At 36.3% G+C, this 26556-nt stretch overlaps 1 protein-coding gene across 3 annotated transcripts in view; it reads right to left on the bottom strand.

Annotated features, from left to right (window-relative positions):
• The window catches only part of TTC7B (tetratricopeptide repeat domain 7B), a 121702-nt gene that overhangs the window by 83171 nt on the left and 11975 nt on the right, over window positions 1–26556 (bottom strand). For all 3 annotated transcript variants that reach the window (XM_084208757.1, XM_084208758.1, XM_084208759.1), the window contains exons 2-5: window positions 21557–21711; window positions 20590–20758; window positions 7956–8086; window positions 6897–7018 (exon numbers count right to left, since the gene is read on the bottom strand). In XM_084208757.1, coding sequence (XP_084064883.1) covers window positions 6897–7018; window positions 7956–8086; window positions 20590–20758; window positions 21557–21711 — 577 coding nt within the window. The remainder of the gene's footprint in view (window positions 1–6896; window positions 7019–7955; window positions 8087–20589; window positions 20759–21556; window positions 21712–26556) is intronic.

Below are 26556 nucleotides of genomic sequence, written 5' to 3'. Positions count from 1 at the left end.
ATGAAGGCCAGCAAACTTTAGGCACAAACAAATTTGTCACCATCATCACCAAGAAGTTTCTTGGTTTTAAAAAGCATGTTTAGCACTGGACAATGCAGTGCTTTGGCATTACTGATCCAGATAAACTTCACCCCCACCAATACTTCTTATTTTTGTGGTTTTAAACACAAAAAGTGGAAAAGAATGAAAGAAATTGCTCAACAAAAAGCAGTCTATGTTTGAATGATATTAGGACAAAACCCTCAAACACTATTCCCTATAACAAAATCAGTGAGATCAAATCATGGTATACTCAAAACAGACTAAAAAAGGAATGTTTGAAAATTAACCTTAGAAAGGTTGATAAGATTAATTTCCTCTGTACTTATAGCATGTTTTGGTAATATCTTCTCAATTAGTGAGAAGGGCTTTCTTTGTCAGGCATTTTCTTTATACTTCTCAGTCAAAACCCCCAAATATTTAGTCTTCCACTGTCTTTCAATTATTAAAAATTTAATTAGAATAAATTTTTGCATTCTGAGCTAAACCAAACCTCACCTACTCTGCAATTTGGTGGCTAAATTGTCAATGCTTTACCCATTTAAGAGAGAAAAACACATCCAGAACCATGTTGGTGAATAGGCTGAGCTACTTATACTACCCTATTAGTTCATTGCTGAGACTATATCACAACTTTTCAATATTCATCTTTTAAAGGGAGAGAAAAAACAATAACAATGAAATCTACCAGGCTTGACCAAAGCAATGAAATAGAAGTTGCTTTTAGAATTGAGCTCACTTCCACCTTCTCTTGTGCTTTCTCTTTCTGTCTGTATTTATAAACAGAAAAAGAAATGCAATGTTTGTAAACTCGTAGGTACACTGCAAGTTTTTAAGTTTGGGGGTTTTTTCCTCCCAAAAATTCAAATATGAAAGGAAAGAAAGGAATTATTTAAAAGGTAAGGAGTAAGGGCAAGTGAAACTCTGAATATGCATGTCAATCAGAACAGTGACATTTCAGTAACTTCAGTATAACTGACATGTTTACAAAAAAACTAACTATTAAAATCCATACACTCTAACTATTACTTTTAGCCAATTAAGAGTCATTTACACAGTAATAAGGCCAAAAACAATTTCACATTAAAAGAAGCTACTACATAAGCAAAAAGCAAGAAATGTGACAAATCAAGAGATTAATTCTTTACCTGTAAAAGAAAATCCTAATACCGAGGTATGCAATTTACCCTACTGCTTTCTATAGCCCTACAGAGATGAAATTTTAAAAAATTTAAAAGGACTGCAATTCTGTGGCTCGCTTCCATAACTTTATTGAAGGCCTGACCAAATATACAAGACTACATCCTCTGCACAATGGATGGTGCTTTGGATTGTGACTAATGTCTGTGTCTGTTTTCCCTCAGGTTTAAGAGGGTGGAGAAGTATAACTTAATCCACAATTAGAAAAACACCCTGGTAAGCATTTAGGTACCTATCTATGAGAGGCAACAGAGTTGCAACCTCAGACAGTTCTGTTTCCCACTCTCCCTTTTATACTTACACATTCAGTACACCCACAATATTATATAATTTTCACAAAACATTAATTACCACTGGGCATTATTATCTGAATAAATTGTAGAAAATCCCAAATTTGCTGCCAGAATCTAAGCTATTCTTTTTTAAAAAAAAAATTTTTTAAAGTCTACTTTAAAAAATTATCATGGCATGCTTCTTATTTTATCTATTGCTACCTCAGGCAGAAAGAAAAATCCCAGATAACGCAAATTTGCTACAGAAGATGATGTTTGTTTGATGTTTTAAAGTTCTTAACACATGTTTGAGCTTATAAATAAAACATCGTCAATGTGCCATTAGAGCTACACAAGCCTAAGTATTTGAAAGAGCACAATGAAGCAGCAATTCTGGCATTCATGCATTCAAAATGAAAACACTTGCTGCCTACACTGCAGTTCCACTGGTAGTTAGTCCACCTAATGGTTCACAACCTGAAGAGGAAGATGTCCTCCTCCCCATTCTCATCTCTGAGTGTTTGTTCCTTTTTCCCACCATTCTTCCTCCTTGGTATCTTCCTACTCTCAAGTGCATGGTCCCATCTCTTTCTGACAGCCACACCAGCCATTATCAACCTTCCAGTGAACCAATTCTTCTCACCAGAATGACAGAAAGCTATGACTTCTTTGACAACAAAACTCCACAGAAGAACCAAACAAGCATCTGAACCAGCAAAAGGCAAACAAGGAAAATGCACACTAGGAGGGTAGGAGGAGGGTGGGTCTGGGGAAGATGAAAATAGCAACTCCTCTGTACAGTGGAAAAACAAGAACATTAAGCAGGGCACTAAAATGAGCATTTTGAGGGGAGTAGGGGAAGTGTAGGAAACATTAACTCCCCTATTTGAGGATCCAAGACCATTCTGTTTGTTAGCCATCCCGATTCAACAAAAAGCCAAAACCTTCAATCTGATGCTTGCAAATGCAATCAACAGCCACTGTCAGCAAGACATGTGGTACATGGGCTAAAAAATGCTAACTATCTTCTTGGAAAAAGTGAGCTGGAGTCAGAATTCCAACTACAAATTATTAAGAGTATCAGTCTTAAACATAACTCAGATACTAACATTACTCTTTCACTGTTCTTTGTATACCTAGTTATTACAAAACTTGATAAGATTCTGAATAAAAGTAATTCCTTAATGTTTATATCCACCTTAGTCTTCCATGCAACACTACCAGGTTTCCCACCTGTAACTTCACAATGGAATCTTGTTTTCAACTCTTGAAGTTAAGACACAATTCTGAGCAATAAACATACAGTAAGGTTTGAAAGAGAAAGCATTCATAATGGATGATTTTATCTTGAATATCTGAGGGAATAATAATTTCCTCTCATGTTCAAATAGTTTTTTCAATGAAAACTAACAGGTGAGAACAGTATTGGAAACAAGGATGAGGAAAGCATCTGATAGGACAGACAATAAAGTATCCTTTGAAAATTTATTTTTGCTAGGAATCACAGAGAAATTACTTTTGTTTCTATCTTGAATATATTCTTGCCTTAGCTTCCTAAGCACACAAACACAAAAGCAGGCATATAGAAAACAAAGCTGTGTTGAAAACTGCAACAGAAGTGATTTTGTTTGCTTTCCAACACACAGCAGTGATATTTTACATATAAGAAATGTGATACTTTGTAGGATTTCAATGTTTTCATTTTACTTTCTATTCTTTACTTAAACACCAACTTGTTTTGAGACGTAGGATGTGCAAAAGGCTTTCAAGAGATGCAGAGTGATGGGTATCTAGCACTATATTCTAACACAGTAGAGAGCTGATCTTACAGGATCTTCCTGTGCACTTATGTCAAGCATTTACATAAATCTTTCTCTCACGGATTTCATCCCTGTAAAATCTCTATCTGTGAGCACTGTATGGATATACATGTGGAAAGGAAGCACCTATAGACTGCCTCCCATCCAGTGTTCCTCTCTTACCAGAAAGAGAGCAATGTTCTTATGCTATTTCTGTGATATGCTATAGTGAAAGGAAAAAAAGAGATAAAAGAAATTCTACATAGTTAAGTCCCATACTCTAAGGAGGGTTTTTGTTGTGCTTGTCAAACATTTAAAGTCAATATAAAGAAATTATCTCAATTATATGAAAAATGAGAAAAAATGGTTGATTTTTTTTAATTCCTTTTTTTCAGGGTAATTTTCTATGAAGAAGAAGCCAGTCTATAAGAAACAACTTGCTGGAGGAGACTAGGAATGTCTTGCTTCACTGTGACAGGCCCAGCACAGGTAATGGCCTGTGGACCATCATGGGTCCATCTCTGGGATCCTCAGGTTTTGACTGAGTATGTGAACCATGATGGAGACTAGACCAAACTGCAGTCTGGATCCAGAGCAGTATCCCTGGAGGGGGGTAAAATAAAGGAGAAACCAAAAAAAAAAGCCCTGAAAGCTAGGTAAGTCTGATTTTGACATGATGGCCTGCTGATTTTAGACTTCAACCAAAATGCCACTTTGCTTCAAGAGCATACATTTCCAATATATTTGTGAACATTACTACCTCAAAAATAAAAATCATAAACCAGACATAATCAACTTGTAAATCTCACAACAACACAAATACTAGGCTAGAAGAAACACTGGGTACCTAAAGAGTTGTCCTTTCTCAAGGGTATTGTACTTGAAAATAGCTATGTTAAATACCAATGTCAAAGTTCCTGTGCTCACAGCTTTTCTTGGGAAAACATCAAGGCTTTGAACTCCTTCAATATGAAATTACAAAGCAGCTACTATACAAGTTATGTAATCAGCCTGAAAGCATGGAAAGTTACATTTCAGAACATTTTTTAAAAAACACACAAACCCTACTCTAAGTTTTAGAACAACTCCTCAACTTCCTTGTTACACATTTCCAAGCTGAAATGTTTCTCATCTCCCAAGTGAAAAATGGGGATGTAGTTTGTTTCTTTAATAAAATTCTCTACGCTTCAGAAGAAACCATTAATTTCAGTTTTGTGTCTTATTAGCACTAAACTAACACTTTTCTGGTTCAGACTATTTCCACCTCCATTTCTTTTTTTTTTTTTTTTTTAGCTAAGTGCATTTCCATGTATTTTCAAAATACCACCACTTAGCAGAAAGGCTAAGTTAAGTTTCAGGCACTTCCTAGTTTTTTATACAAGATAATGCACACCTGAAAGATAATCACTGAATCCTCTACAAAATCTTGATTATTCGACTAAGAAGAAAATCTCTGTACAGTTAACAAATGAAAAGGAAATTTGAAGTAGATCAACCAACTTTATAAGTAGGCAGCAATACTCCCTATGTTACTATTGAAATTATGGTCTTCCAGCTCATATAAAAGTTATATTATTTTCTTTTCTGCTTTGAAACTGACACACATGTACAAAGATGATTTTAGATTACATTCAAACTTTAAGTATGTTGCTAAGCTTCCTGGAAAGATCTCAAATCTACTTTCTGTAGCCTAACATCAGGAGGGATGATACATTTAAAAATGAAACAAGACCTCCTTTAAATAGATTTATTAAAAAGCAGGCTATAATTTATCCCTATTAGAAAAAGTATATATTGGGAATTCTCTTCAGTTCTGATAAACCCAAGTTAAAAAATGAAAAAAATGAAAAAACAATCCCTAAAAGCAGCCACATAACACGCAGCCTGGAACAATGACCATATTAGGAAATACTGAAAGAACTGTGATTGACTTCGAATTAAGGAAGGAAACTAAAGGATGTAACAGCAGGAATATGTCAAATAATGATTGTCACAGAGCCATTTTTTCTAACACCTTGTTTCATATCATACCACCAAAACTACCACTGGCCAACGGAACTAGAAGAAGAAATTCAAAATTCTATATATAATGTGGAATTAGCTTATAAACTGCAAGTGACCCCTGTACTAAAGATTGCAAAAAAATATATGCTTGTGTAGGAGTTAACAAGACCACCAACTTCACTGTGAAGAATTAAAATGCACATGGAATAAAATCACCTTTCAAAGCTCACACCAGACCAGCTGATACAGTCTAGGAAAAACACTCCTGTCTGGATATTCCTTAACAATCCACTGCATGACTTTTCTTGTGCAGTTGCTTTTAGTTTTTCTTCATTAATGGCAATCTGCTGTGTCTACTGCTGGTTGCTTTTAAACAAAACATGTCAGATTAAATGCACTATTTCTATCCCTGGCCTTCACTCAAAATCCTTCAAAATGTGGAATTCTTAGCTTATTCTTAACCACTGGCACTTTGGCAGTAACTGTATTTTATTTATTTTTTGTGCAGACATGAAAACAGAGATCTTATTTTTAGTTCTGATAAATGAAAAAAATTAGCTTTCAGAACATTCCATTCCTTCCGCAATTAAATTATGAAAACAGAACTAAAGTGTAAGTCTCAGATCATGATATTCCACCACTACTTCAATAATTTAAGGAAAGATTTCAAAAGTGTAGTGATTGTTTCCATGTTGAAATTCCTGAACAGTTTAAAACTCAGGTAGGTTTTTACCCTACCTTCAGTACATTACAATCTCGAACTCTTTACAGACACTGCATTATTTCCTTCATCTCTGGTTTATGTATTTGAAAGAATAAGAAACATTTTTGGTACCAAACAGTAGTCCCATCAAGAGTTCCAGTATTTCAATAAAATCACATTTTCCTAATGAAATAAGAAGCCCCAGACACAAGTTTTTAAACTACGTGATTTCAACAAATCTCAGAAATGTACTTAAAACCCATTTGTGCCGAGTTTTGAAGTTCTTAAAAATGGAGAGTTGTATTCTTTTTCTCATTCTGTGAGGCAACTGAATTTATTTTAGGCTTTTAAGCAAAGCCTTATTTAAAATAAATTATAAAGGAAGTCCCATGCAGAATCTAAAGGGATCTACAGAGCAGGTACAATAAAGATTGTATACTTGTATACATACTGTTCATCTTCATGCACATTTATCCTGCAGCATAATGTTAAAATAAGTGATAACTGAAGAGATTTGGAAAAAAATTACAAAATCAAAATTATAAAAATCAACAGTTTCAATATGTTGACAATCACTCTTTAACAGTGTTTGATAGTTAATTTCAAATAGTTAAAGCTTAAGGTACTCTAAGTTCTTACATTTAGTAAACAAAACTCTAAAATGCTTTCTGCTTAATATACTTTGACTGTACAATTTTCCAATATGTAAATAAATACAATATGGGCAGCCTTACTATTTTAATCAAAATGTTACTACTTTATTTACAAGAGACCTCACAATTACAGAATCCACAACTGCTAAAAATGATGCCCAGTTAAATCACAAATACAAAACCTACACAAAAAAATAAACACAATAAAAGAAGACTCAAATCTCACCCATTTTTGAAATATAGAACATGTGCTCTCTGAAGCCCTGTTTCCAGGAAAAAACCAAGCTCTTGTTCATGTGCAGTGGGCCCTGGCTTAGGGCTTCTGTTTTGTATGTTGGCATTAATTACCTAAGAGAACACAAGAAAAAGGGGGGGGAAAGTGTATTTAGAAAAAAAAACCTTAAAATTAAGGTTTGTGTACTTTTCCATGGAACCTAATATTTAATGTTGGAGAAATCTTTGGCATTTGTAGGTGGTGGCTAATAAACCATTTCTAGCTTTACCTCCATTGCCACCTAAATATAAACTCTTTTGTTCTCGGCTATACCCTTACAGATATTTTATTTACCAAGCAGAAATACTGCTAAGCAAAATTTTATACTTCTTTTTCAGAAATTTTTGTGAAGAATCGTATACAACGGAGAAGAATATGAAAAAGCATATTTGCAACCTTATTCTGTAGCAGGAGGGTATTCGAAAATCTAAAACTCCTGTTAGGTTAGAAAAGACTGCTGCAGAGAGCAGTAAGAAGATTAAAAGCTACCTCCAGAGTGATTTCCAAAAAACAATTTAGAAATAATTGTATTACATCAACATTGAAAATGTTGTCAAAATGTAACCAGCTTTTGGTGGTGCACATAGCCTACCAGCCACTACAAGACAATAATAAAACAGCAAAAACCCTCAGAAAATAAAAACATGTATTTTAAAAACAGTATGAATTACTTTTTCCCCATCACATCAGTTTTCTTTCTCCTTTCTTCTGTTTTTCATGACCCTAAATGTGTCTTCTAACTCCTTCAAAGACAGCTGTGAAGCGAGAGGCCTGAGGCTTGCAAGCAATGGGTCTGAAAGAGGATCAGATGGATATTGCCAGCTCAGTTCACTCTAACAGCATTCACAAGCCAAAGAACAGAGCTCCAAGCGTACTGCATTTTGCCCAAATGTACCTCAAAGTCTAAATAAAAAGCAATAGTGTATAACTCCTAGAAATAAACAAATTTCTTTCAAAAAGGCATTTATATCAATCTTTAAATATTCAATTTAGAAAATCACCCCAGCTTACCCTTTCTATCTCCTGAAGGTACAGGAGAGCAATATCCCCAGCCTTCTCATAGCATGTGACAATTTCTTGTTCTCGGTCCACATGGAGATTGCTCGCTGAGGAAGATATTGGCAGCTTCTCCAGACAGAGACCTTGGGAGGCAAAAAAAATTCAAACAAAGCATTAAAAACTAATGTCATATAATATTAATAGCTAAAACATAGTCCAGGTAAGTCCCTTTAGTTCAGGGGAAGAAACAAAGGAAATGAAGATATGGTTCCCTAAAACAGATATATAAATAAAAATTACTCCTTCTTAATAAGTATAAATCCAGAAGCAGCAATTTTTAAAGCAATTTTGATTTAAAAGGCATTTTAACAATCTACCATAAAAAAGATATAGTGTCTTTCTATACCAGTTTTACATTATTATGTCTTCAGTTTTCCAGAATGATCGCAGAAACCAAGGTACAGTGCAGAAAGGCACTCAAGGCAACATTAACCCAGTCACTGTGCAAGACAAAAGTATCTAAAAAAACAAATACATTTAAAACAAACAATGTGTTAGGAAGTACTTTTTGTATTTAAATTTAGAAGAGGTAGTTCACTCTCATCAAGGCCGTGTAGGTCTTTTCTGCTCAGACCTACCCAACAAATACATTAAGTGGTGCTTTGAAGTAAAAAAAAAAAATCTTCACTTGTCTCAAATAAAAATCCACCAACTCTTACTAATCAATACTAACTCCTACACAAGTCACTTCTATTACAGCTATTTTTCAAGATAATTAAAGTGCTAGAAAGGACCTTGAGAATACAAATCCATTTATCTGATGGAGGAATCAACCAACCCCTGACACTGGTCCAACCTGTTCTTAAAAGCTTATGACATAGGGATGAAGGCACTGGCCTTCATATGCAAATTACCACAGAGCTCAACTATTCTCACAAATAGTATTTTTTCCTAGCTCTTAAAACTCCCTCTCTAGATTAATTAATTTGATTCATCCTCATAGAAAGGTTATTCTGTTCTCCACAAAATACTGCAAGTTAGAGCACGGTGCCAACAACACCAAGGTCATGGCTTTGATCCCCCTATGGGCCATTCGTGTACAAGCTGGACTCCATGATGCTCCTGGGACCTTCCAACTCAAAAAATTCTTTGATTCATCTAGAGAGCTCTCAAGAAAAAATATCAATTCTCACCAATTTCTCTTTTCATGCTTCCTTGACAGCTAATCATTTTTATCTCCTCTGGACACTCTCCAACTGGTTACCTCTACCTTGACTCACTGTGCCAAAAGAGGATAAATGGCTCCACTTGGAGGCCTCAACTGCACTGAGCAGGGAAGATGAAAGACTTCCTGGTTTTCATAAGAGATACTTTTTAAAAAAGTATTAAAAATCAGCTGAACTTCAGTGCCTTGCTTTACATATTAGTAAAAATTATCTTCCACTTATGATCTGCAACAGACCACCAGATCATTTCCTTCAAGCCAACTATTTCATCTTATATTTATTAGAATAATTAATTGCATTTGCAGTAGCCCTTTCCACATGTTAAGAGATTTATTTCAGGTCATTTTTCCAGCTTGTCAGCAGTAAATGCTAGTCCTAAAGTGTCTTCAACTGCTCCCACATTAATATAATCCACAATTTAAATTACTGTATTCTCTATTCATTGTGGAAAGTTTTGAGAATCCATTGCTGGAGAAAAAAACATCAACAAAACACATAGTGATATATTGGGCATATCTGTAGAATGCCAAGTAGTACAAATCCAGATTTCTGGCTTGAGAGGATGTTTTAAGTCTGTATCACAGTTTGTTGGCCACCTTTACCCTCCAGACCACCCTATTACCAGTACAAACAACACATATCTTACAGCTTTGTGTGCTATACACTCAGTTAACACAAAATCCTGAACCCAGTACTAAAAGTCCTGCTAATCCTACACCTACACCTTCAAACTCAGAGGTGACTAAGGAATACAGTAAATGCACTGCAATAAACACATCAAATGACTGAAAGCACCAGGTAATTTGTGTGTGAATCACTCCTCCTCATTCCTTCTCTCCCATACTATGAACAGCCAATGCCCCCAAGTAATCATCTTCTACATCAAGCAAATTACTCAACTATTTGTAGATCTGAGTCAGATTTATTCTTTCTATTTTTAAAGATTATGGCCATAACTATAATATTTAAATCTGAAAATCTCACTACAAAGACATCTTCTTATTTTAGCTGAGAATTTTTCATTATGATATGAAAACACGTCAGTGTTCAGCCAGAAATTCGAAGTAATGCAGCAGGGACTAAATTTTAAGTGTTCTTTGATGAAGTACAGAATACTACTTCTTAGACAAATGCTTCTATACAACTAGCACTCACTTTTTTTTTTTTTAATGTTTATTATATAGGAAATTATATATATTTTAAACATGTGATGCTTTGAAGAAGGAAGTTTATTTGGAGATCTATTCTGAAATGACCTCTTAAAAGAATGGTTTGCATGCTGTATTTGTTTTGATGACACAAGAAAAAACTGCAATTTAATGCTGTATTCAAAATGAAAACATATCAACTAGAGAAGAAATCTTTAATAAATTATGCTTTTCATAATTATGATTTTGTTAAAACAAGTCACTCCAGACTACTAATTTAATTATTTTTCTTAAATACAGATGAAATTTAATGAATAATGTATTAAAGTGTATAAAAGTACTATTTAATTTTAAATTGATATACACAGCAACAACAATTACATGGTATACCGTCCACTTCCTCATAAGAATACTGAGAGATGAAAAGAAGTTAATTAAAATAGGGATCACTATATTAGGCCCTCAAAAACAAGCACACAGTAACATATACAAAAGAGAAACACATGAAGTTCAAAAAAACACATATTACCCTAATTTATCTGCTGAAGACCTGTCATAGAATCAGACAAGTCAATTGTCCCTTTTGTGATTCTTCCTACACCTGCCAGGCAGGAATCTGCCATTCTCCCCCAAAGGACAGGTATTTCTTTAACTGTTTATACACTACTTAGAGATATTTGGAAAAAAAAGTTCAGGTTATTGCTATAAAATGTTACTGCATTTGCTGTAAAGCCCATAGCTATTGCTTTATTTAACTTTTATTTTGTTTGATTCTGCATTCAAGAGTATCATCACAACTGGTATCGTAAGTTGACTTTGATATTCAAGGCTTTTAAATTTAAGCCCTTCCAGTTAAAATCATTTTCAGATAAAAGCTTCCAACAAACTGGGTCAGTTTTCATTTGGGAAGACACTTATCTCATACATATCTAGTCCTGATATCAAGCAAGACGACTCCTGAGGGAAAAGAAAATGAGAAGCAGTGAAACAAATACGAGTCCATACTAATTAAGTTTACATGTTTTGCAAGGTAACTCTAAAATTGCTTGTCATAAGAGCAGAAGAGCAACAAACAGCATTTGGACAACAAAAGATTATTCCTGATATTTAAATTATACGGTAACTTGCAAAGGTTTTCCTTTAATTTTCAAAATGTTATCCTTATTTTGTAAAATATTCAGAAAGCAAACACGAGTCAGTTTTATCACTTGGAATAAGTGGCATTCTTGTGTCTATAGTCTCAAATCAGTGGCCAAGGTTAAGCCAAGTAAACATTTTTTACAAATAGAAGACCAGGCTGGCCCTACAACCACATTTGCAGAAACTGACCACTACCCAAAAAAGAGGATGCCTCCGCAAGAACATGTAAACTATTCTTAAGAAGTCTTCACACCCATTTTTATGTCAAAAAAAACCCCAGACTTCGGTCTGTAGGAAAACCAATTAAGCCACACTCCCATTTCACCATACAGAGTAAACCAAAAGTTGCTTGAAGGCCAAAAGGGACTCCATGGCACAGTTCAGATCTTTGCCAAGTACTCTTACTACACAGACCACTACTGAGATCATTCCAAAAACATCAACAAAACCACTTAGAGCATTGTGCATCTGAGGATTCTCCATGATCCCAGCCAGTACCTTGTCTGTATAAATTTTAGAGACCACAAATAATAATGGACCCCATTGTTTATCTCCTGTTTCCAGTAGAGAAATCAAAGGACAGAGGAAAAACAGTGAACTACTGTTTTACACTTAAGTCAATAAGCATGCTTTTTCAAGAGAGAGAGCTGCCTCAATATATAAAGATTTCTGGGTTTGCTTCCTGTTTTCCTTACATAGACATGTAAAACCCAAGTGTATTTTAGTACACAGAACATTGTCTTCCCTACACATGAGATGCAAAGTGTTGATACATGATATGGTAAGTGTTCCAAATGCTGTACACAAAAAGCCCCTTTTCACCTCCTTCTAAAGAAACTTCATGTTTAGCATATTGTTATTGCTATCAAGGAACTCCCACATTTATTTATTTCTGAACTTAGAACATACCCTGCTAATCTCACTGAAGAAAGGACTAATTAAGTCCTCAATCAAAGATTTTTCTTGCTTGCAGAGAATTTTTTCTGAGATTTTTTTAGAAAGCAAAGCATGGGGCTGTTTTTGTCTTCAATTCCTACTGATATTTGCAAAGTAATTATTATGAAGGAAAAGAGAAACAGAATAAACTGTAAGCAAATATATTTATAATAAACTACCTTTTACAGTTACTGCAGATACACTGTAGGGATTGCCTATTGCCTATTGGTTTAGACAAATTAAGGAAACTAAAATAATTTCTCTGATTTTTTTAAGTACCTTGTACTGCCCATTCCATTATGCCAAGACTCGAGGGGAAACGTCTCCAACAACTGTCAGAATGCAAAGTCTCCTATTTTATGGCCAGTTTAGTACACCTGCTTTCCAGAAAAGGCACTGGAAAAAGGCCAATATCCCCTTCTCTTAGCACACTAGATTTTAAGGGAAGCTCTGGCTACCCACTCTTTTAAACACAGACTTCTTATGGAGAATTAAATTCCATTCTAGACTAAACCCAGAGTAACATAAGCACAATTTTTCAGGCAGAACACAGCATTTTATCATGCACGCTTAAACTGCAATGTCATTTCAATATGACAGCTTTTCTAATGCCATAATGCCATAGTTATGCTAGTGCTTCTAAGTGTCTTGAAGCTTCTCAGAGTTAAAAAGATGAAAAACTAGAAATACTCACCTTTTTTTCTGAAATGAATACCTACTTATTACTCCAAGTAGTCAATAAAAGCATAACAATATTTTGGGATTTCTTTTAACATCATCTGAGACAACTGTTGTGAAACAATTGGCCACACTTTTCCTCTAAATGTAATGCATTCCAATCTTTGTATTTTCTTAAGGAACAGACTTTTGCAATATCTTTTAAATAGAAGAGATCAGTATTTTCCCCGCACACACATTTGTTTCTTAATAACCATATGCCAGCCAATTCTTGCTACAGTATAGCCCTTTAATAGGCCAGCATCTTGTGGCAGGGCTGAAAAAGTTCACACTAGAGCTAAAAGCCGGAAAAAGGACTGGTTATTGTTGCACATCCTGGACTGAGTGGATCTCTCTCTGCTGAATGCTCCCCAAAGGCAGAAATGCTGCACGCCAGTATGTGGAATGGGCATCAAGGAAGCTATTTGCTCAGGGGACAGAAAATTATTTAACTATGGAATTTACACTGTTCTGCTGTAAAGTGTCAGGATTGCTCCTACAAGCACCTCTAAGGAAAAAAGACAAAGCTCTATTGTGATACCTGTTCTTCCTGTGACATGAGAAAAAGAGGCCAGAATCACTACTTTTTAATTGGAGCCCAACATTTTTAAACTCTCTTCACTCGGCCAAAGGAGGGATTCTGAAGAAATTCTAAGGATTTGGGAGAAACTAAGAATAATACACGCCACCAAACTGCCCCAGTCCTAAAGAATTCTATTTTAGTAAGAAACACAGTATTCTCTTTCAGAGTTTAGCTTTCAAATCAGATAGCTAAAAGCAGTACTTAGGAAAGCAGGCCAAATGCCTGGGTTCCTTCCAGTCCCTGCTCCAGCAGGGCAGATGTCATAAATGTAGTCTGGGGAAAGAAAAGTTTTAATGGAGAAAATTTGAACTCCCTATGGCACAGGCCTCCTAGCCATGGTCTGCAAAATGCTCACTGACAGTCTGCACCACTTACACAGCAAGACAGGAGGAGGAGGGGAACCTGAGTTCTTGACCCATTGCCTAATGAGTCTAGAGATCCCCAGCATAATTACTAAACCAGCTTTCATTTAGCATTCTTCCATGAGAGTTGCTTGGTGTCTGCTGACACAGGCTAGCAGTGCACAAGATCCCATTACAATTGCATATGATTAAAGTTAAGTGCAGCATCTTTTCCCAACTGCAAAGTAGCAAACCACATGCACCTGACACTGCCACTGAACCTAATGAGTATTTCCATGTTTCTGTAAACAGAACTAATTAATAGCCAATCATTTAACTTGGTAAATGCAACATTAAATTTGAATATGGGTCAGCAGCAAAGACAGCCTCACCTTTCTCAACATACATCATTTAAGTGTAAACACAGTTATTCAAACAAAGATGTAGGCAATAAAAAGGTAATATGACCTGCAGCAATAAGGCTAAAATTCTGTAATGTCACAATCTAACTTATAAACTTATAAACAATCTAACTTATAAACTCCATCACACATTTAACAAGAATTCATTACTGTAATGCAATACAGTCATCTTGACAGGTACCTGAAGTTGTCTGTCAATCTATACACTGTGCTAATTATAAACACATTTTCTTTACTAAAATCAAGTTTACTAAGTAGCAGACTAAGAAATGACAGATCTGTAAATTGCTATGCTCCTCCATTAGCATTTTTAGAAAGGGTCACTAATTCGTAATGCCAAGTATTATAAATTCATTTTTTCAATTATGTCTTCTGACTTAGGTAGCAGTATCAGAATTATGTTACCTAAAATTTCAATAAGCTTATTTCCTATTTAATTAAAAACTTGCTATTGCAGAGTTCCTGACAAGTTGCTCCTCCCCAAAATAACACCTCAATATCCCACTGTGCATGCATTTCATCTCTGCTTCCATAAGCAAACAAAATTGCTTAGAAACATAGGAGATACTGCCTGCACAGTATTTGAATAATGCCTATGCATGCTTTCCAGTATATTACCTCATTCATATACTGCTGAAAACTTGCAGAAACTTAATTGTTCTGTTCTCAGAGGCCACAACCTTAGGGGATTATTAGCTTCACCCAATATTAAAATGGATTATAAATACATACTTCTATATGGCAACAACACATAAAATTTTTTTCTGATTGGTCTTGTAAGAGAAGTAGGAAAAGTTGGAGCTAGTAACACAAGCTTAACATGAAAAGAAAAAGACATACATACTCTTTACTTCTTCATGGATTCATTACTTGTCTTATTTCAATTCTTCATGAGTTTAAGATCCTCCTCAATCTCAGAACTGAGCACTGCCAATTAAACTGATCTAGGAAAGAGAGTAAACAAATAGACCCTAAAGAGACAAACTTAACCTTTTGAACAAGGGAACCTTCCCACCTATCAGAAAGTAGTTCTTCCTATAAGGATACTTAAATATCAAGTATTTAATACATCCAGAAATGTGCAAAACACCTCTACGTTTTACTTTGAGCCAAGCCTTGTCACCACAATCTCAAGACTCTCTTTCCTTCCTCCTTCCCCTGCCCAGCCTCATTTCTTAGCTTTGCTCAATCCACATAAGACAACTCTAATAACCATACTGATAGCCAAGTTACATTTGGGGCAGAAGAAAGAAAAAATTGCTTTTTTTTTGTACTGCTCCTTAAAATTTCATATTAAAGGTATGACATGCTCCTGTGACTAAGAGGCAACAGCTTCAGGGAGCCAGCTCCAGCAATTTCATACATCGGCTCTCAGGCTAACACATTGCCACAACAGTCATGCAAACCTGCCTGTCTCCTCAGCAATGTCATTCTTTTATGCCTATTTTTCTCTCCGTCATCACACCCTCTTGAAACAAGCTGGCAACTCCAACCATAGGCATTTTGCTACAGAAAATTGTCTTATTCTGTGCTTCTCCTCTGTTTATGTGTCAAATAAATTTACAAGCAGATGGGGGAAAAGCTAACCAACAGATCCAAGTAAGTATTCTCATGTTTTCGCAAATACTAAGTGGTCCAATGATTTGAAACGCTTTATCTTCTCAATTTATGTTTTATACTGTATTTTAAATATGTCCCACTGCATGTTTTCAAGCAAGTCTTTGAATTCTAAAAAAATATGTATTTAATACAAAACCTGTGATTTTATTAACACTCTATCCCACACAACACCTTCTACATAGCCATACAGAATCATTACTCAGAAGCACAGCATTGAAATTAGCTCCTTCCTTAAAGAAAACATTAGGTGTAATCAGAACTGCATTCTACGGGCATATACATAAAAACATCAGTGTAAAGTCAAATGCTAGTATGCTAGTCCATGAGGTTAGCTACATAAAAGAAAATAATCTTCTTCTACAACTCTGCTTTTAACATGTGAATTTGAGGAAAAGTGTGAAGAAAGGCAGGAAAATATTGGAATTATACTAACCAAGTTTCTGAGGCTTTGCCTCTTGCATTCACACAGTAAGTCTGCTCCCCATTGTTTTAATGGACACAGAAGCAGATACCTTTTCATCAGATCATCCCACATCTTCTGCAAGTCAGGATAAAGCACAAGACATTACTACTAGAAGTTATTTTTGTTGCCAGAAGCCAGAAAAAAAAATTAAAACCAAACAACTAGTCCATGAGCTATTCAGTCTGATAAAATACAGCCATGCCTTTATCACCACAGTAACAATTCTGCACTTTCCCGAGAAAGAGCAACAGAAAGGAAACACTTTCCAGCACTTCTTGGGCACTGAGAGCCTGTGATTCCCCACACACCAGAGGCTTGCAAAGAGTCACATGTAATGGAAATAGAAAATATTTCAAAGGGTAAGCTGATAGGATTTTCTTGAAAATCTGTTGAAATTTTACAATGTCGCATTTTGACAAATCTAGCAAGAAACTTTCTTTAGAAGAGCTAAAGCAGCATTTAACTAACTAGATATTTCCAAGAAAATAACGATTGTTTAATCTTCCTTGCTGGGTTTGAGAGTCTTTGAATCCTTGACTTGACTTACTATCATTCCATATTATGCATCCTCTCATATATAGTCTTTTAATATGCTGTCCTCAACTAAAGCTGTAAGCAGCATAAAGAGCTAAAAGCATTATTACATATATAAGCATTTAACTCATTTATGTAATAAAAATGTGAGGACCCCTTTCATGAGTGCACCATGGGCAGTAGATGGCTTAGTTCTCTGATTTTCCTTTTCATGTTCCAATTCCATTTTTTTCTCCCCACCATTGTCACTACTGCTATTCTTCTTCCAGTTCTTTTTAGCTGTCAGTAGATAAAACTCCAACAAAATTTAGCTTGAAGCTGACCCTTGAAGCTGATCCATTTTGTACTTTGCTGCATCCATACACACATACAGACCCTTCCTTGGCTGTGAGGAACAGAGACATACTTTGTGTGCTCCATGTGCAGGAGTAAGATGAGCCATCTGGAAAGCAGGTCATTTCCAAGGGCTTGTTGTGAGCTGTGGAACTGTCTATGGTTACAGTGCAACATGCTCATATAAGTACTCTGTAACAACTGTAGAAGAAGAAACATGTCAACTCATGCATCCCTCTCAATCCATCACCTCTGAGGTTACAGAATGAAGCCTCACAGTGAAAGGGTAAGTACATGGAGATGGTCCCTCATTAAATAATGAAAACAATTTTAAGGCCATTAAAAACTACCATTTGTTATCTGCCCTCTGCCTTTCTCAGTGGTAAGAACATCAGTATTTGACCACTACACAATAGTATACAGGACTGCAAATCCACTGGAACTGGATTTGTCAAACGGGGACATTTCAGCAGGTGTCTTTCACTGCCTCTGCATGGTGCAGCATTAAATGGTGCAGCTGGGCCAATGCTTGCAAACAGGCATGGACAGTCCCTCACTGCTTAATAACATGGTGCTATGACTGCCAAAGAAATAAAATCTAAATACTCTGAGGAGTTTTATAAACTTTCTATAATCCAGTTATCCCTGTACATACAAGCAGAAATAAAAATCCCATTGAAGCACAAAATGTCTGTAAGAATAACTTGTATTTAGTTTGGTAATACTTGCAAGCCTCAGTCACCTCAGAAGAGACTCTGAATTCAGACTGTAAAGTTTACAGTCACTCTTAAAAGGAGAAAGAAAAACATTGACCAGAAATGGGGAAGAGAGTGAGAATTAAATGTACACTACTGGGTAGAAAACATATGCTATTTAGTTGTCAGCTACTCTAAACCTGTCCAGACTTTGAATACTAAATTTAACACTGAATTTAAGGTGATTTTAATTTAAGAATTAGAATTTAAGGTGATTACCACCTCATTCTAGATCACACAGAAGACTATATTCTTGCAATCTCTATCATGACAAGAAAGGAAATTAAAATTTTTTAATCTTCTAAAAGAGGTGGCATTGTCCAGCCTGGAGAAGGCTCTATGCAGACCTTAAATCACCTTCCAGTACCTAAATGGGCCTGCAAGAAAGCTGGAGACAGACAGTTTGCAAGAGTATGTCTTGCAGGACATAGGGATAAAGGCTTTAAATTGAAAGGGGGCAGGTTTAGATAAGCTGTCAGGAAGAAACTGTCTACTGTGAGGGTGGTGAGGCACTGAAATAGGCTGTCCAGAGAAGCTGTGGATGCCCCATCCCTGGGAGTGTTCACAGCCGGGTTGGATGGAACTCTGAGCAACCTGGTCTAGTGGAAGGTGTCCCTGCCCATAGCAGGGCACTTGGAATGAGATGATCTTTAAGGTCCCTTCCAACCCAAACTGTTCTGCAATTTCACTCAAACTGGAAGCACAATAGATAAAAGTAATGCTCCTGAACATGAACAAACCAATAAAAAAGCCCCAATATTTTGCTCAGACAAACTGGTAGCCAGTCACCCAACAGAACTGACAAAAGTAATGAAACCCCATCACGATAAATTGGCCTCATATGACAGATTTCAATGTTTTAAGAATAAAATTTGAAATCAGAAGAAAAAACCTCACACATCTAGACAGAAAATATATTGGTTTTCTGTTCTCATTTAAAAAAAAAATCTGAACCTACAAAATATTCCAGAGTAGCAAAGAGATCTGTTTTTCTATTTTCTAATACATTATGTTTAAATTAAGTAAAATTAAAAATACTACTTTTATGTGCAAAATTTATGCCACTATGGTTTCAACTGGCTTATATCCTTATGAGGCCAAATAAAACAAAGTCAGAAGAGTTGAGCTCTGGGAAAAGATTCAATTAAATTCCTTGGAGATAAAAGCAAATTTAGATTCTTAAAGTTGTTCAAGTCCATGGAAAGAACATGACAAATTCAACAGACATCCTCATAGATTTCAAAAACCAAACAAAAAGAACAGCCAAAACCCACAAACCTGAGTGGAAGTGTACCCAAATCAGACACTGCTCTAAAGCCCATAGGTATTCTGTTTGAGAAAACTGAGCAGATTTACATCATATTCAAGAATTTCCCCTCTACTCCCACTTCCCACTAATCTAAATAGTGACCAGACTTATGAAGCATCCTTTTGTCCCTGCTACCAGTTAGTTCCCTTATGTCCTTGACATCTCTATAGGACATGATTCATGCTTGTCTAACATTTACTGGAGGCCGGTGTTGGTGGAAAACAATCCTTGATCAATTGTTAGTCAAAGCTATAGAAGCCTCTCACAAATTTTTTGCTGCCTTTGACACTCCTCTTGCCATAACAAAAAGTGCATATGCAACCAAACCCATGCTTAAACACAGCAGACCGAAGCAAACACTTCACTCAGTAAATTCTAATATGCCCCTGGCATACAAACTGCCATCCTCCCCAACACACTGACCAGCCCTATTACAGTTTTCTAAACTGAAGTGGCACTGCCACCTTAAGACACGAGGCCAGCATTACAATTTTCACTATACTAGAATAGTAAAGAAGAAAATGGTTTTTAATTACCTTCACTTTCTGATTTTTTTTAAATCTATATTCCTATTAGAAAAAATTAAAAATAAAAGTGCACAAGTGATGCATTGCTTTAAGTCAGTTATCATGTTATTAATACTCTTCTCAATTAAGTGGCAATTTAGTTATGTAACCTAGCATAGACTGAGCATTTTAACATTCAGTAAAAGGCATCACTGTGAATCAAAGTTCTCCATTCTGCCCACAGCCAGCACAAAACTGCACTGCGTTTTGTAGCCCTTAACTTTAAGCAACAGTGAAAATACTTTTGGCAACTCGCCACAGTTACTATGACATATATGAGAGGACTTTTAAATACATACACCCCAAAAATATGGTGAGTCACAGCACAGTAATATCAGTTAGAATATTAACTGAGGTAAAAGTCTTGTCAACTATCACAAACTCGGAATAATTTAAAGGACCCAAACCATCTTCTTATTTTATCTACAAATATGGCACTCCACTACTGTGTAGATGACATTCAAACTAAAAAAATTCTTCATCTTCGGACAAGATATAAATTAGCTTTTAAAAAACTACTTCCACATGATGATACTGGAAAGAGCAATCTTACCCTTTGTAGAATACGCTTCAGCAATCATCCGTAGCCGATACGGTGGCACTGCAGTCAGCTGAAAGTCATCAACACCAACTCTAGCATATGTGTTCAGAGCTTCTTTGTAATCACCTTCCACATAGTTTAATTTGGCCATTATTAGGTTAGCTTCTTGTAGGAATTCTGGCTAGAAAGAAGAGAAATAAGAAAGGGTTTTCTCTAAGAAAACACACCTAATTCTTTCTGATAATTACTAGGTATGTTTTCTGTCACCCACAGAATATTTCTTCTAAGAAAGCAACAAATGAACAAAATCCTGTCTTGTGTAATATTTGAGAAGCTTGAAGTAAGGGGGAATTCACTAAATCTCATTCCAGCAAGCTACTGAAAAGCATTACCAGCCATTTTAGATATTCACATGCATATTTACACGTGTACCAGAAATACCTCTCAGTTTGAAACCAGCTTTTCCAGGTGATAAAACTATTTAAAGACAGCCTATCATTACAGCTCCTCATAGGACTTCTTTTTCTAACACAAGCACAGTTGAAAATAACATAGCATCAAACTTAATGATATCTGTTCCACAGCCTACATATTTAATTCCCACCATTTCAAAGCATCAGGTTAGAATAAACGTCTTGAAAAAAAGAATTAACGAAGGAATGAAAAGAGAAAAGAAGAGAAATTAATGCTTCCAGAAGCCACTGAAAACAAAATGTTGCATATGAGTGTAAAAGAAGCTTCTTTTGATCTCTGAAAAGATGCATGTTGAGTACAGAAGAGGTAAGCTGACATAGTAGCTACAGCAACAGTTAAGTAAAAGAAGGACCGGAATGGTTATGAACATTAGAAAATTCTGACAGAAAATGCTCTCTTGTATTAATCTCACTTTCAGAATCTGCAAATATAATTTAAGGAATCTTTCCTCAACATTTCAATCAATTTCAACTTTTCTAATTCTTGTTCAGCCTGACTTACATACCTTGAGATTACCCCTATCAAGTGCTGCCGTGAGATGTTTCCTGACCTCAGTCAGCTTTGGCTGGGGGCCCCGGGGACTGTTACTGTGTTTAAGAGTATTTTCCTTCAAAAATTGTTCTAGTTTGGATTCCCCAAGAAGAAGCTCTGCCATGTCATCTGTAAAAACAACAAACACAGGAAGTATTAGAAATAATTTTATTTCACTAACATTGCCTGAATTTTAAACACAAACTAACCAAAGAAAACACAACATTAAGTTTCAGGTTTATCGCATAATGTGATATTTTGTTTTACTTTTCAATTTATCTTTTCCCTGCCTGATTCACTGTAGAATCAAGTCTCCTGTGTTCTAAGATAAAAAGAATTAAAACATTAACCTCAAGTCAGTATTCTCCCCCTCCTCCTCAAAAAAGCAGCACTTGAATCTAAAGCTTTATGTAGGCTTTATGTAGCTCCCTGAACAGGACAAGATACACTTCTGATACTCACTTCACCAAAAAAACTGGTTTCAAATATAAATACTGATATTGGATTAATTTATTTATTTGAAGTTACATTTCCCTCATTATGTCTCACCATCCATATGTGATGCGAAGTGATTGCCATCCATATCTTCTCTGTAGATCTCCCTCAGACCTTTTTAAGGCTCCAGCCATCCCCAAGTCTTCAGTATGACAGTCCATTTCTCATCCCTCTCCCCATTTCTTACAGCTTACCACCACTTCTCAGACCTGAAGGTACACTGTAATACCAGGCTGTCCAGCAAAGCTGTACCCAGCATACTTCTGCAATTCAAAAAACTAGAAATGTTCTACCTCACCCACTAAATTTCTTTTACTGAATGTTTTGAGTTATTCCTCTAGCCAGAAGAGTACTGTAAAAGTCATCACCTTTCTGGGACTTGAAAAGACCACATCGTGTCTTGCAAACAATGTCTGAACAGAACTAGAATGAGAGGTTCTAGGGTAAATGAGAAATATTTTGGTAATGCACAAGAAACCCATTGTTAGCTGCAGCAGGTGACAAGTGAGCCTGTGAGGACTGAGCACATTTATGACTTACTATGGCTTATAGAGTCTTCTCTGTGTTTAGAAAAAAGATAACACACTATCAGAGTCGGCAAATAGCAGGGAAAGGAGAAATGTTGTCAGCATAAGCACCTGGAGGGACCAGCACCAGGCTCTGAAATCCCTTGCCCACAGCCTCCATTGCTCCACCACCATTTGGCAGCAGCAGCCACCAGCCCCAACAGCCACTGTCATTGCATTCCCCTAGGAAAGGGCCCCAGCCATAAATCCCAGACTGCTTCTCACCCCAGCCACACAGGCTTGTCTGAACTAATTTACACTAGTTTTGCCATTCTTTTGTTGAAGTCTGTTCAGTAAAAGTGAAAAAAAAAAGGTCTAATAAAATAAAGAAAAAATTCAATGTACTCAGTGAAGAAAAAGAAATAAAACACTTACTTCAACATTAGGGAAGGTACAGGATTATACACAGTTTTGAGAATTTCCACAGATTACAAAACCTCTCCAGATGACATTGCACACCAAATGGCTGTTCTTCTAGAATTTTTTAGCTTGTTATCTACTCAACATTTCCCTTGTTGCAACTTTTGTCCATTGACTCCAACCACTGTCTCCATCCATACATTCAGTCCCTTCTCATCAAAAGCTGTCTGGCTGGTTTGTCCTTGATAAACCATGTCAACTGATCCCAATCACCTCCTTATCCTACCAGGACACACTTCCTAATCTTCTCAGAGCCTAAGGTTAGGCTGATCAACCTCCCTGGACCCTCCTGGCAAATGGCCATAGGTACCTTTTTCCAGCCACCAAGAATCACACTCCATCACAAAAACCTTCAAAGAAATGAGTGTTCATGCAATGGCCTTGGCCAGCTCTTTCATACTCTGACACAACCCACCAGGCTATCAGAGGCTTGCATTCCCCTTTGCACATCACAGTAAAGCATAATGCCTCATTTCATGAGACCTTTTCATCAAATAGGGTTATTTCCATCAATATCAACATATTTTATGCAAGCTCTGATACATATACTAAAAAGCACAAATGGTACAGACAACTGTAAGTGCAATAAGTTGTTTCCAAAAGAACAAACATGCTACAATGATTTTTTTCATTTTTAAAGATACTCAGTATCTATTTTGTTGCAGTCTCTGTTCTGTATATTCTTTCTTCAAATAAAAATCATAGCATATTCAATAAAAATCAACAGCTTGTGTTGTTTCAGCTTCAAGCTACAAACTAAACAAGAAATTAAGGTGACCAAATCTAAACATGGTATTTCAACCCTAATCTCCTTTGTAACAGACTTACTCCAAATCCCACATTCATTATCACAGCCATAGTATTATTAAACAATAGTAAAATCAGATATTATGACCAACATTACCCTGCTCAAAGACATCTTTAGCATAGCACTGCGGAGAACTGCACTTTCTAAAAGAAATCAAAAGAGTTTAAACTGCATGCACAGAACAGACAACTGATTCTGTACAGCAATTCAAGGCAGGTTAGTTTGGTTCAAGGAGTTGAACATGGGCTGTGTGAAAGGCTCTCAGAGATCAGAGGCTGCTCCAAACTTACAAAACTGAACTTCAGTTCACTGTGTGCAGTTAATTGCCTTTCAAAGAGTCAGTCATGGGCAGATCCTTTCAGGACAGGTATTTTACTCATAATATTCAGAAGACTCCAGAGTCTTGTTCTGAGTAAACTATTTTTCTTTATGAGCCCCTTTAAAAAGGGGATTAATAAACAGGAGTGAAATTTGAAAATAATACTTTAGGTCAGCATGGTAATGTCCCACATGGGAGAAGAACAATAAAGATTAATTTTGTTAATTGTACTTTTAAAGCTAAGTGGCAACTTTTTAAACGGGTGAAAATATGTCAAACTTGTTACTTTATGTTTTAAGGGATTTCCAAGTTGATGCTTTCTCTGTGATCTGTACTTATGGAAACCAAAACATTTCATTTAACATTTCTCTTTCCTTTTATTCAGTTTAATGCTTCACTGAGCAAGCTCCATTTCCAAAGATGGTTGAGGAAACAAGATTGTCAAACATAGCAAGGAATCTAAATGACACTCTAAAACAAGTGCTTTCGTTCAGGAGCTGAAATACCACCAAGGCTGTTTACAACGAAAAGAGTGAGGTCTATCACTGACATTCTTTAACACTTCAAATAGCAGAACTTCAGGAGTGCCAAAGAACAAAGTATCACAGGTACCTTTCACTCTCATATGCAGCCTGTCAAGTATGTTCTAAAAATTGTTCTGGTCCACATTCTTGTAACAAGCATTTCTTTAATTAAGTTAAATACAGTAGATCTATCTCTATGGAGAAAGAGGTAAGAACAACTGCACTGTTGAGCTAAAAAAGGCACCAGCTGCCAGATATGCTTTGTTTATATAAACTGCAAACTGCAAAACTGTCAAGGAAGCATGTGAAACAACTAGTTTGGATTCTTACAACACATGAGCCAAACAACAGGACAGGCACCAAATAAAAAGAAAAGAAACGTCTCACTGCTAGGTATGAAAACGCATACCTTGAGGCATGAGGATTTGTAAAACAAAGTGCTGAAATCATCTCTATCAGTAATGGGGAAATTAGCAATGGGCAAAAGTAACCAAACAACAGCACTAGCACATGCAAGAGCAAAGTGTAGCCATATCAGCTACACCACAGAAAGAGGAAGACCAACTTCTCACCCATTTTTGGGGCCACAATAGAACAAGACAGTGATAGGCATAGATCTAGCACTCTACAGAAAGTTTGTAAGATTATTCCTCTCTTACACACAGCAGAATTTCTCACAATGGGGAAAGGAAGAGGAGAGAAACAAGAAGCCACCTCTGGAAAATTCAATTTATCCTCTCTCTCCATTTCCTCTCTCATCTCTCACCTTGACCCTAAGATAAGCTTTACCTCCCTGATAATGACTTCAAAACTTTAGAATTTAATGTTTCTAAAGACAGGACACAAGCAAAAACAAAGCCTCAAGTTCAAGCTGGCACATACTCTAAAGCTATCCTGGCACCTTAAGATGAGAATCAAAGTAGTCTACAGGACCCAGGTATTTTGTTCCCATCCTTGATGCCACTCAGAGAAGCTAATGATCCACACAGAGCTAGGGACAGTCACAGTGCAGTGACATGTAGAGCCCATACTTTGAGAGAGGAGATAAGACCAGCTGCAACTTAGACACATATCTGACTAAGCAACAAAACAAAAGCTGCTCTTCCAGGTCACTCACACATGGCACAGTTCAGCCTTTCCCTGTAGCAGTGCTGTAGATCATGAGACAGCACCATCAGAGACAGAGAGGCAGAGTTACTGTCAGACTGGCTTTCATGGCAGAAGCGCTGCACTGAGGCAGCTGCTGATGACTAACACTTGAAACAACAGGTCACAGACTGCAAACCATAAAAGCCACTGCAAAAGCAGAATTTTCTTATTTACTGAGTCTCTCATCTGCTAAGTCAGTCAACCAGGGCCAGATATTGGCAACAAACTTTTAAATCCAATTATTACTGAGCGAGTACTTTATTAACAAAGCATTGACTTTACGTGTCAACCATTCTGTGCCAGTAAGAATGACATTCAATTTTGCTTGTAACAAAATTCCAATTACAGGGACATTTCTGAAGGAAACTATTTATGAAGCCATAGCTCTAGCAGAGTTTTCCATCAGACATCCTGAAATAACGTAAGAACTGTTCGAGAAGAAATCACTTTTCTTTTTCTTCCAGCACAGTATGAGTGATCTAGATTACATTCTTCTAGTAGACACTTTATAGAGACAGAATTAAACTATGTAAAGTTGATAACATAAAGTTTGGTGTTCCTTCAGCCAGTTTAAACAGATGTTTCAGAAGAAAAACTGTTCAAAAACAGTTTCATGAAATCCAGTATCCCACTTTCAGAAAATTCACACAGTTATGGCTTAGTATAAAATTCTTGATTAAAGGAGACTCCCTC

Source organism: Fringilla coelebs (assembly GCF_963513975.1).
Source record: "Fringilla coelebs genome assembly, chromosome: 6".
NCBI classification, from domain to species: Eukaryota; Metazoa; Chordata; class Aves; order Passeriformes; family Fringillidae; genus Fringilla; species Fringilla coelebs.
This window is presented reverse-complemented; position numbering and strand designations above follow the sequence as displayed.